The 13,141-nt window shown below is 47.4% G+C and overlaps 1 protein-coding gene across 1 annotated transcript; it reads left to right on the forward strand.

The window, feature by feature from the left end:
* Positions 1-1,243: 1,243 nt before the first annotated feature.
* On the forward strand, positions 1,244-8,744 carry LOC137319284 (zinc finger protein 436-like). Its single transcript, XM_067981572.1, has 2 exons — positions 1,244-2,026; positions 7,001-8,744. Exons 1-2 carry the CDS (start codon positions 1,244-1,246, stop codon positions 7,913-7,915), a joined length of 1,698 nt encoding a protein of 565 aa, XP_067837673.1. The 3' UTR covers positions 7,916-8,744.
* Positions 8,745-13,141: the final 4,397 nt, after the last annotated feature.

A 13,141-nucleotide genomic window follows, 5' to 3' on the forward strand; every position in this document is an offset into this window, starting at 1 on the left:
TCCGAAAGCTTGTGAATTTAAAATAAAATTGCTGGACTATAACTTGGTGTTGTAAAATTGTTTACAATTGTCAACCCCAGTCCATCACCGGCATCTCCACATCATATCTGGATGATAACCGAGGTGGGGTATGTGTTAGTTACGATACGGGGGAGCGGAGGGCCATGTGCTGCCAGGACAACCAAGGGATTTGCCATCCCTCATGTACCCCCAGCAGGGTTGAGTGTTTACAATACGGAGATAGAGAGGGGCCTAACGGTCCTACCCCACCGATAATTCACTGTTATTGGGGTCATGATCCGCCCCAAGCTATTGCTGTCACCCCGGCATTCGATCCATTGATCTGTCCGGCTATGGAAGAGGGGCCAGCCAGCGGGCTGGTATTCACTTTGACCGAAAATGTGATGTTCGACCACATACGACATGAATTAGTTTCAGTAATCCTGAACCTGACCGACGCCACCCTACCCGCGTGGTGTTTGGTACAGACCCAACAAATGTATCAAAGCCTCATAACACAGGTGCTGAGACAAGGTGCGGTCCGCAGTGGCGGCGGATATAACAAAAAGAGCAGGCGAGTGTGGCGACGGAGGAGGGATTTGCTTCATGACGCAGCCACAATCTTTAATACGGGCGTGTCAGTTATTAACACTATCGACCTGGTCACGGGAGATCAGAAGATTCACAGTCTCCGCTCGCAACCAAAAGCTATTCTCAGACAACAAAATAGCGACGGGTATCGGGAGTCAAGGGGAAATGAGATTTTAACCATATACCTCCAGGATATAGCTACTGTGTTAGAAACACACGCCCAGACAATAAATAAAATAGTTAAAGAAGAATATAATGCCTCACAACAGGCAACGGCAAACGATGCTTGTAGCACCTATGGTAACTGGATGGTTGAGCAGACTCGAGAGAACCTAGACCAGATACAGGGTGGGGAGGTCCCCTTGTGGATCACCAACCAGCAGTTGAAGGGGACATTGGCTCGGGGTCATGCTGGAAAGGGGACACCCAAACGCCTTTTGACTAACCTTAATATGACTACCTGTCAATTTCGGGCCATGATAAGGACCAAGTGGAGTGTAAACAGGATGGGGGACGGCGCCTGGGTCTGGTTTTGGTCATCCCAGTCCTGACCCAGGAGACTCGGGGGCGAGAGGTGTATCGGGTGCAGAATATTGGTGTAATGAAAGACGGTATGCCTGTATCTCATCACAATGTGTTACCTTTTGCAGTGATGATAAACGAAAATTTGGTCGGAACCAAATTGGAAGGATGTGTCACTCGACATGCCATCATAGTCTGTCCACAGACGATCAGCCGAAGCCCACAAGCCCAATGCGGATTTAACAACACTGACCTGGAAATTAACTGCACCATGGAGGCACTGGACCCCGACACAAAACCCACTCAAGTGGCTTACACCGGAAAAGGCAAATATTGTGTGAGGACTCATTTAAGCTCGTTCGAGTCGGCCTACTTAATGTGTGCCAGCCCCAGTCCAGAGTTTAGCTTCACCACGGAAATTCCCGTACGAATTGGAAACGAGGAGCTGGTGGACATACACCAGGACAACACGACCTTTCTTCAAGTGTCTGAAGACATTAGGAACGACGTATGGAACTACATCAACACGTTTGGATATCCAATACCTCCATTGCCCGAACACCTGAGACAGTTACGAGAGAAGGTTGAACATTCCCAGCAGGTGTATTATACCATGGAACAGGGGAGCAAGGAGTTGAGGAAAGACATAGACGCGATCAAGGTGACCATGTGGTGGGATGACTTATGGGACTGGAGACTAAATGGACAGATTCATCCATGGATCCGACTAATTTCCCATGTTTTGGTCATGGTGCAGTTAATACTGGTCTTTATTCTGCTATGTATGGCATGTAAGAAATGGCAACGGGCTGAGGCAAAACATCTGGTTGGACAGGAGGTTAAAACAGCTGGTGTATGCGCCCCTCCCCCACCCGTGATTCAGACGATTTCAGCCGCTTGTGGGAAAAATCAAGTGTGTGGGTGAGGAGAGCAGCAGGAGATTGAATCGGGAATGGTTTTAATGTAAATGACTAATTACCCTCTTTTGATGCAGACCCGGTGCCTCGACGGGCGGCCGCCTCGACAGGACTCATGTCGGATCATACGTGACCAATAGAGGATCCCCCTGGAATAGCCAGTGGGCTGGAGAGGGGAGAGGGCGAGTAAATTAGGTTGATTATTAGACAAAACCTCAGTCACTTGCGCTCTTGCTTTTCCCTGAATAATCCAATGTCCAGGTTTGGAGGGGGGACTGTTGGACTGGAAAATAGGCTTGTGAACAGAAATCCAAAACCTCCAGCCCCCCCTCACCTAACCTGATATATATATATATATATATATTAAAGAATGATTAGCCACTCCTATCCTCACACACAAAAGTAGTTAAATCGCACATGTAGCATTTAGGTAGCAGCAAAGCATGATGGGATACTTGACCATTATGGGAGCAGCTTGTGACCCACACTGTAAAAGCTGACAAAGGCAGGTTTGTTGGATTTGTGTCCACCACCTCGCTTATCTCCAGAACACACTAGGGAATGTTTATCGAAGGCCGAAGCCGACATTGTTTATCCTAACGAGCTCACTTCGGATGATTAAGGGAGGAGCGGTGGATATCTCCAAGGTTACCCCAGCTCAAGAGGGAGTCAGATAGGAAGCAGCTGCTCAGGACTTTGTGAAGACCCTTTGTGTAGTTTCAATGTCTGGGACTTGTGTTTACTGATAAGGGTCCTCCTCAGGAATGTGAGATGTTTAATGTCATGGGACGACCCAAGGTAGCCCCTGACAAATGAGTGGCAGACTATACCACCCAATGAAACCCTCTGTAGTTACATAGACCTGTACCACATTCTACAGCAGGTGGGTGTTGCTTATTGAAAGGTATAAACATGCTTGTAGTGCTGACGTTCCTTTGAGAGTTAGTCACGAGCTTGAGGAAGCTGCCACTCTCCCTTTGTGCACAAGGTTTTCTAATAAACTATAACTTGGTCAGCAGTTCCGTCTCCGTCTGGTTTTGATCCAAAAATTCGAGTCTAACAAGGCTGAGGATTGATTTAATTGAGGTGCACAAATTTATGTGTGGCCGAGATAGGCTGGATAGGAAGGACCGATTTCCCTGAGCAGAGAGGTCAATAAACAAGGGGCACGGCATTGATTTAAAGTGATTGGTAGAAGGATTATTGAGGAGCTGAGGAAAACATTTTTCACCCAGAGGGTGGTAGGTGTCTGGAATTCACTGCCTGAAAGAGTGGTAGAGGCAGAAACCCTCAACTCATTTAAAAGGTACCCGGATATGCACCTGAAGTGCCGAGAACGACAAGGCTATGGACCAAGTGCTGGAAAGTGGGATTAGGCTGGGTGGCTCAATTTCGGCTGGCGTGGACACAATGGACTGAATGGCCTCCTTCTGTGTTGTAAATTTTCTCTGATTCTATGATTCTAATTAACACGAAGCAGGGTAGTTCAGGGATCATGAGAACACTACTGAAGAAAAGTAACTGCTGGGAACCAAGCAATGTGTCCTTGTAAACCACAGATTAGGGAAGTTCCAGCTCCAGTGACAGAGATGGATCACAACAGGGTATAAAAGTGAGGGGATACTGATGTAAGGGGCAGTTGGGACTGGAGACACCGGAGATCAAGCTCAGGGAGTCCGTGGTTCCATCCAGAGGGCTGATCTCGTCTACACGGGGGATTTGCATGTTTAGTCTGGTATGGGAGAGGAAAGAGAATTTGCTCATATATTTCTTCATGAGGTATTAAAGTTGCTGACTCTCAGACTTGTTAATTAATCAGACAATGCATTATTTAGAACCTTCCATCCCTAAGTCTCTCTGCTGCTCTACTTTTAAACTTTGACCATTTAGTTTACATTTCATCTCATTTTTCTTCCTCTCAAAATGCATCACGTCACATTTCTCTGCATTAAATTTCACCTGGCCCATTTACTAACCCGTGGACGTCACAGTGAAGTCTCTGACACTCCTCTTCACAGTTGCCCCGGTGCCAATTTTGGCGTCATCTAGCAATTTTCACCTTGTGTCCCACATACCCAAGCTCAGATCATTCTCTGTATTGTGGTTAGCAATGGTCCCAACACTGACCCTGTGGGACACCACTGTTCACATCCCTCCAGTCTGGAGAACATCCATTAACCACTACTTTCTGTTTTCTGCCCTTCACACAACTCCCTAAACACACTGCCTCATTCCTTTTAATACGGTAAGTACTAATTTTATCAACAAGCCTCCTGTCCGGCATCTTACCAAACACCCTTTCACAATCAATGTCCACAACATCCACTACATTCACTTTATCAGTAGACTTGAGTTATCTCAAATGATCCATGTTGGCTGTTCTTAGTTAATGTGTTTTTCTTACAAATGTTGAAATGTTTGCTCCACCTCATCTGGTTTGATCTGTTTCAAGACGCAACAGAAAGGTCGAGTTGTCTCCAGGAGTTTAAGATAAATTATGTTTTAAAAATTATGTTTCAGACAATGAGGGACATCTGGGCTTCGACCCGCCCATTCGGTGCCACAACTCCCACCCCTCACACACTCCGATTGGTTGGAGGACCAACTCACCCCTCAGCCGCCCACCCCTCAAGTCAATTTCCGCTCCTCCTCTTGGTCCGGAACTCTCCTTAATCACCAGGGCGGGATTAGTGTTGAGACTGACATCCTGAGGTGCAGTTCGAAAATAAACATGAATTGAACCCGTCCGTTGCAACATTTAATAAAACGAAATTAATAAAAGTTACCGTAAAAATATTTTCTGGAGGTCACCAAAGTGGGGGAGCGCCTGCGCTGTGTGTTTGTGCCGATTTAAATGACACGAAGAGCTGGTGTTTCATTTTATTTTATTATCTTTGTTCCAAACGCGCTCTTCCTGCTTCCAATGTCTTTGTTTTTCGGCCTGATATTAAGATCATCAATGGCGGCTGCATCACCCAGCATGCAGCGCGGTACAGATTGTGCCCTATCTGAATCAGTGGAGCTCAGTGCGCAGGCGCGGTAGTGACTCATGATCGGGCAGTGTGTCCTGAGCATGCGCGGCCAGTCGAGGCTGCGGGAGGAGCGCGTTCGGTGCAGGTCAGAGGATCGGAGCAAGAGGCTCAATAAACCCCGGGGCCCGGGTCCGGGCTCAGGCCCAGGCTCAGGCTTTACAAACCCCGAGTGCGGCCCCAGACCCGAATATAAAACAGTGAACATTATCCCCCCCTCACTACCCGCCGGGAAATGAAGGGGAAATGGGGATCGGTCAGGGAGCGTCTGTAAATGAAGGAGAAATGGGGATCGGTCAGGGAGCGTCTGTAAATGAAGGAGAAATGGGGATCGGTCAGGGAGCGTCTGTAAATGAAGGAGAAATGGTGATCGGTCAGGGAGCGTCTGTAAATGAAGGAGAAATGGTGATCGGTCAGGGAGCGTCTGTAAATGAAGGAGAAATGGTGATCGGTCAAGGAGTGTCTCTCAATGAAGAAGAAATCGTGATCGGTCAGGGAGCGTCTGTAAATGAAGAAGGAATGGTGATCAGTCAGGGAGTGTCTGTAAATCAAGGAGAAATGGTGATTGGTCAGGGAGCATTTGTAAATTAAGGAGAAATGATGATCAGTCAAGGGAGCATCTGTAAATGATGGAGAAATGGTGATCGGTCAGAGATCATCTGCAAATGAGGGAGAAATGGTGATTGGTCAGGGAGCATCTGGAAATGAAGGAGAAATGGTAATCGGTCAGGAAGCATCTGTAAATGAAGGAGAAATGGTGATCGGTCAGGGAGCATCTGTAAATGAAGGAGAAATGGTGATCGGTCGGGGAAGGTTTGTAAATGAAGGAGAATTGATGATCGGTCAGCGAGCATCGACAAATGAATGAGGAATGGTAATTGGTCAGGGAGCGTCTGTGAATGAAGGAGAAATGGTGATCTCTATATCTTCAGTCATCCAGGGAGCTCGAGCTTTGGATGCTGTTCCTTTCCTCCTCGTGGGAAGCTGTCTACTCTGTACCCAAACCCACTCCTCCTTGAAGGCCTCCCACTGTTCAATTACTGTTCTGCCTGCCAATTTTTGATTCCAATCCTCCAGGACAAGATCCCTTTTTAACTCACTGGAATTAGCCCTCCTCCAGTTAAGAATTTTCGTATTTGACTGTCCCCTGTCCTTTTCCATAAATATTCAAAACCTAATGAGATTATGATCACTGCTGCCCCACTGAAACATGCTCCACCTGCCCCACTTCATTCTCCACAACGAGCCCATTGCTGTACTCACATTCACTCTCTCACACTCTCTTATATTCAATCTCTCACATTCACTGTCTGACATTCACTCTCTGGCATTCACTGTGTCACATTAACTCTCACGCTCTCTCACATTCATTCTCTCACTCTCTCTCACCCTTTCACTCATGGTTTCGGGTCACTGAAAGATGACACGATGGTTTGGATTTCAGCACAGGGAGGAGGGAGATTGTGTGGGATGGAGATTTACATCTTTGGAGGAACAAGAGAGGAAAGAATGTTCCATAGAAACTAGAAATGTCTATTCTGAATTTCTATCCTGTACTTACAGTAATGACTTTTCTGAACTCCTTTTGCAGGGTATTGGAAGGGGAGAATTTGGAGAGGGAAATTCAAATCAAAAATCACGTCCGATCTGACAGAGTCACTCGATTCATCAGGACCTGAATATCATCGGCCTTTGAATGTGGAAGGAGAAATGTTTGTCTGTTCTGTCTGTGGGAGAAGATTTCAAACATCAGTGTGAGTGGGAAAGCACCGAGACACACACACCCGAGTGAGAGTGTTCCAGTGCACTGACTGTGGAAAGAGCTTTAACCAGTTACACAGCCTGAAAAAACATCGCACCATTCACAGCGGGGAGACACCGTACACGTGTTCTGTGCTTGGACGAGGCTTCAACTGATCGTCCAACCTGGAGAGACACAAGGACACCCGGACCACGGAGAAACCGTGGAAATGTGGGGACTGTGGGAAGGGATTCAATTACCCTTCAGAGCTGGAAACTGATCGACACTCTCACACTGGGGAGAGGCCGTTCACCTGCTCCGTGTGTGGGAAGGGATTCATTCGGTCATCCACCCTGCTGAAACACCAGCGAGTTCACACTGGGGAGAGGCCGTTCTCCTGCTCTGTGTGTGGGAAGAGATTCACTCAGTCTTCCAACCTGCTGACACACCAGCTTGTTCACTCCGATGAGAGACCTTTTAAATGCTCTCACTGTGAGAAGAGCTTTAAAAGCAGAAAGGAACTGTTGAGACATCAACGCAGTGACACGGGGGAGAGGCCGTTCATCTGCTCTGTGTGTAAGAAGAGATTCACTCAGTCCTCCATCCTGCTGAGACACCAGCAACTTCACTCCGGCGAGAGACCTTTTAAATGTTCTGACTGTGAGAAGAGGTTTAAAAGCAAAATTAATCTGCTGACACACCAACGCACTCACACTGGGGAGAGGCCGTTCTCCTGCTTTGTGTGTAAGAAGAGATTTACTCAGTCATCCCACCTGCTGAGACACCAGCAAGTTCACACTGGGGAGAGGCCGTTCTCCTGCTCCGTGTGTGGGAAGAGATTCACTCAGACTTTCAACCTGCTGATACACCAGCGAGTTCACTCCGATGAGAGAAGTTTTAAATGTTCTGACTGTGAGATGAGGTTTAAAAGCAAAATTAATCTGCTGACACACCAACGCATTCACACTGGGGAGAGGCCGTTCCCCTGCTCCCTGTGTAAGAGGAGATTTACTCGGTCATCCCACCTGCTGAGACATCAGCGAGTTCACTCTGATAAGAGACCGATTAAAGTTCCGACTGTGGGAAGAGATTTAAAAGCAAAAGGAATCTGCTGACACACCAACGCACTCACACTGGGGAGAGACCGTTCACCTGCTCCGTGTGAGGGAAGGGATTCACTATTTCATCCGAACTGCTGATGCACCAATTTGTTCACACTGGGGAGAGACCTTTTTAATGTTCTGACTGTGAGAAGACCTGTAAAAGCAGATACCAACTATGGAAACATCGACGCATTCACACTGGGGAGAGGCCGTTCACCTGCTCCATGTGCAGGAAGAGATTTACTCGGTCATCACACCTTCTATCACACCAGCGAGTTCACACTGGGGAGAGACCTTTAAAATGTTCTGACTGTGGGAAGAGATATAAAAACAACAGGAATCTACTGACACACCAACGTACTCACCCTGGGGAGAGACTATTTAAATGTTCTCACAAATGATCTGCTGAAACACCAACACACTGACACTGGGGAGAGACTGTTCACCTGCTCCGTGTGTGGGAAGGGATTCACTAATTCATCCCACCTTCTGAAACATCAACTTGTTGACACTATTGAGTGACCTTTTAATGCAGTGACTGTGAGAAGAGCTTTCAAAGCAGAAATGAACTGCTGACACATCAACTCACGCCCATTGGTTGAGAGACTGTTCACCTGCTCCGTGTGTGGGAAGGGATTCACTCAGTCATCACACGTGCTGAGACACCAGCGAGTTCACATCTGATTACAGGGGTTGGATTCTGCTGTTAATCCCATCCAGGACTGAACCATGTTCATTCTGACAGTTGAGGTTTGTTCCTCCTGATGTTAATAACCCCTATAACTGGGCTGGAGTTTAATATTCAGGATATTTGTGAAATAAATCAGCTTTGTTTTAAACACCTTGTTGTAGATTTTGGTCTTTCCCACCTGAGTGTTTAGCATCACCTGACTGGAGCTCAGAAAGGACAATCTGGGGGGAGGATCGTCCGGTGGGAACAGAACTTCAGCCTGGACACAGTCCTTCAGGGCCACACTGAGAGGGGCAAACGGCACTTTGGTCTTTCTCGTCTCTCTTCACTGACAGCAAAATCTCCGTGTGGGTTAATCTTGAGGCGTGTAAGAAATGTGCCCCAGCCGCTCTCTTCCATGGTTCAGAGCTTCTCGGAACGGAACAGAAGGCTCCTGTACAACGGTGTTTAGAGACAGGAAGAACAATGTGTCAGGATTAACCCATTAACAGATAGAATTTAGTACAATTATAATCAATAGTGGAAGTAGAATCAAATGTACTGTGAATCTATGTATCTATAAATGTAAACTGCACTGTGTATTAATATAGAATGAACCATGTAACGTGTATTCAATAAGAAAGTGCTGGTGGGCCGAGAAGGATGCATGATGGTTATTATAGTCAAGTTTGCAGTTAAAACTAAAAGGATGCTGACAACAGTAAAGTGGGAATTAACAGACCTAAGGGAGGAATGTGCTGTAATAGCATAATGTCTAAAAGACATGTAGATAAAGGGACTGAAGGTTCATTAAATCAAGGAGTCACTCAGGCTCAGGCCTCTCTATCTCGAGCCTCCACAAGCCAGTGAGCAGAAGTCTGTTTATACAAACGGTTCTGTGAAGACTGGCAATGTAAACTCTAAATAAGGTTCTGATAAGTCTGTAACAACAAGGCACGGATGGGACCAGGAGTTATGCTTGGAATGTAACTTCTGAAGGTTGAGAGACATGAATAATGGTCAGGCTGAGAGATGTGGATGTGAGAGTGAACTGCTCATAAACTGAAAAAGGGAATAAGAAGAGACCTCAAAAGCTGAGGAAGGCGCACAAGATTCTGGCAAGGAAGAAGAGAACTTTTCAGTCAACAGATCACAGCGAGAGAGAGAGAGAGAGAGACCGCACTGTAGTCACTTGGAGGGATAGAGAGAGAGAGAGAGAGAGACCGCACCGTAGTCACTTGGAGGGAGAGAGAGAGAGAGAGACCGCACCGTTGTCACTTGGAGGGACAGAGAGAGAGAGAGAGAGAGACCGCACCGTAGTCACTTGGAGGGACAGAGAGAGAGAGAGAGACCGCACCGTAGTCACTTGGAGGGACAGAGAGAGAGAGAGAGAGAGAGACCGCACCGTAGTCACTTGGAGGGACAGAGAGAGAGAGAGAGAGACCGCACCGTAGTCACTTGGAGGGATAGAGAGAGAGAGAGAGAGAGACCGCACCGTAGTCACTTGGAGGGATAGAGAGAGAGAGAGAGAGACCGCACCGTAGTCACTTGGAGGGAGAGAGAGAGAGAGAGAGACCGCACCGTAGTCACTTGGAGGGACAGACAGAGAGAGAGAGAGAGACCGCACCGTAGACACTTGGAGGGATAGAGAGAGAGAGAGAGAGAGACTGCACCGTAGTCACTTGGAGGGACAGAGAGAGAGAGAGAGAGACCGCACCGTAGTCACTTGGAGGGACAGAGAGAGAGAGAGAGACCGCACCGTAGTCACTTGGAGGGACAGAGAGAGAGAGAGAGAGAGAGACCACACCGTAGACACTTGGAGGGATAGAGAGAGAGAGAGAGAGACCGCACCGTAGTCACTTGGAGGGACAGAGAGAGAGAGAGAGAGAGACCGCACCGTAGTCACTTGGAGGGACAGAGAGAGAGCGAGAGAGAGAGAGACCGCACTGTAGTCACTTGGAGGGATAGAGAGAGAGAGAGAGAGAGACCGCACCGTAGTCACTTGGAGGGACAGAGAGAGAGAGAGAGAGACCGCACCGTAGTCACTTGGAGGGACAGAGAGAGAGAGAGAGAGAGACCGCACCGTAGTCACTTGGAGGGACAGAGAGAGAGAGAGAGAGACCGCACCGTAGTCACTTGGAGGGATAGAGAGAGAGAGAGAGAGACCGCACCGTAGTCACTTGGAGGGATAGAGAGAGAGAGAGAGAGACCGCACCGTAGTCACTTGGAGGGACACTCCCGAGGTTTCAAGGAACACTCACTATTTCTCTTTGTTAAGTATCACCTTTTTGCACTAATTGTGATGTGATTAATAAATCGGTTTTGCCTTTAACCGTAATACCAGTACCAGTGGTGATCTTGTTGTTGTCAGGAACCAGTCCTTAGATTGGATTAGATTATAATCCTGAAAATAGTGGTTTAAATCCTACAATTGGCGACCACGAAGGGACTATTTCTGACAACAGCTAAAACCTGGTGGGGGATAGTTACAGAATATAAATTGATTATTTCTCCATTAAAATGCAGTGAGTGGAGGATAGTTACATAATATAAATTGATTATTTCTCCAGTAAAATGCAGAGTGGAGGATAGTTACATAATATAAATTGATTATTTCTCCAGTAAAATGTAATGAGTGGGGGATAGTTACATAATATAAATTGATTATTTCTCCAGTAAAATGTAGTGAGTGGAGGATAGTTACATAATATAAATTGATTATTTCTCCAGTAAAATGCAGTGAGTGGGGGATAGTTACATAATATAAATTGATTATTTCTCCAGTAAAATGCAGTGAGTGGGGGATAGTTACATAATATAAATTGATTATTTCTCCAGTAAAATGCAGTGAGTGGGGGATAGTTACATAATATAAATTGATTATTTCTCCATTAAAATGCAGTGAGTGGGGGATAGTTACATAATATAAATTGATTATTTCTCCAGTAAAATGCAGTGAGTGGGGGATAGTTACATAATATAAATTGATTATTTCTCCAGTAAAATGCAGTGAGCGGAGGATAGTTACATAATATAAATTGATTATTTCTCCAGTAAAATGCAGTGAGCGGAGTGCACACCCACCACGGGTGGCCTCACAAAATGAGGACAATCAGTTCTTCTTTCCTTGGTGAGAGGTTTCTTTAATCTGGGGATTTAGTTCAGTGATCGAGCGCATGTTTTCCATGTGTTGAGGTCCTGGGTTCAACTCCCAGCATCTTCCTAATTAATTTTCCACCAGAATTACCCACGGAAAGTTGAATGACGCTTTTTGAGCTCAGCGAGTTCCAACTTCTGAGGCTCCACAAGCATTAAATTGTCCCGGAGCGGGACTTCATCTCACGGTCCCCTCAACAGCTCAACTCAAAGCAGCCGCCGACTGAGGGGAATGTGTGACGGTGCAATATCGAGCGAGCAGTCCCAGCTCTTGTTCCTGTTTGACGCTCTGTCATTCTTCCATCTCACTTTATGATTCAGAGGTTGGATTTCAGCCTTGTCACTGACCATTAGCGATTGGGTTTTTTTATTTCCGCAGACTTTTTTTGGAAAGTTCAAAGTAAAGAGGAGCAGAAACCCCGTGAACTGAAGCAGAGGTTGAACATTGTGAACACGCGGGACCGCTGGGCATCTCGATGTCCTGGAGAGACGGAGCAGAAAGCTCACGGCTTCACTTCTAAAGTGTCTGCTTGTTTATTTCTCAGGTACCTTTTGCCCCGTGGGGATGTAGCTCAGTGGTTCAATCCCCGGCATCTCCAAACAAGTTACATTTCCAATTTTGGATTCAACTGTGAAAATATCATCTGAGACTCGCCTCACATTTCCACACAAGGAGAGACAAGAGTTTATTCACCTCGCGAAAAACCGAACGCTCCGCACAGAATATAATTCAATGCGAGAGCGCCCACGATGTTTGAATGGCTCCCATCTCAAGGTTGAACAGCTTGCCCAGTGAAAGATTATTTCCAGTTTCACAGATTGGGGGGAAGCAGCGGACCGGCGTTCCGACCACAAAGAGGGAAGAATAGTCTGGATGTTGGGAGCTTCTTTTCCCACAGAGTACTGAGCATCTGGAATGCATTCCCGGCTCGTGTGGTGGGTGCTGACACTCTCTGGTGCGGTGGGTGCCGACTCCCTCTGGTGCGGTGGGTGCTGACTCTCTCTGGTGCGGTGGGTGCTGACTCTCTCTGGTGCGGTGGGTGCTGACCCTCTCTGGTGCGGTGGGTGCTGACCCTCTCTGGTGCGGTGGGTGCTGACTCTGACTCTCTCCGGTGCGGTGGGTGCTGACTCTCTCTGGTGCGGTGGGTGCTGACCCTCTCTGGTGCGGTGGGTGCTGACCCTCTCTGGTGCGGTTGGTTGCGGACTCTCTCTGGTGCGGTGGGTGCTGACTCTCTCTGGTGCGGTGGGCGCTGACTCTCTCTGGTGCGGTGGGCGCTGACTCTCTCTGGTGCGGTGGGCGCTGACTCTCTCTGGTGCGGTGGGCGCTGACTCTCTCTGGTGCGGTGGGCGCTGACCCTCTCTGGTGCGGTGGGCGCTGACTCTCTCTGGTGCGGTGGGCGCTGACTCTCTCT

This window comes from Heptranchias perlo, unplaced genomic scaffold (genome assembly GCF_035084215.1).
Source record: "Heptranchias perlo isolate sHepPer1 unplaced genomic scaffold, sHepPer1.hap1 HAP1_SCAFFOLD_799, whole genome shotgun sequence".
NCBI lineage: Eukaryota > Metazoa > Chordata > Chondrichthyes > Hexanchiformes > Hexanchidae > Heptranchias > Heptranchias perlo.

What these genes read in the sequence shown, in the direction of transcription:
- LOC137319284 (XM_067981572.1), top strand. Translation starts at nt 1,244, where the DNA reads ATGATAAACGAAAATTTGGTCGGAACCAAATTGGAAGGATGTGTCACT. An exon ending in CCGCTTGTGGGAAAAATCAA is followed by an intron (nt 2,027 to 7,000) that starts GTGTGTGGGTGA and finishes GAGAGACACAAG; the next exon opens with GACACCCGGACCACGGAGAA.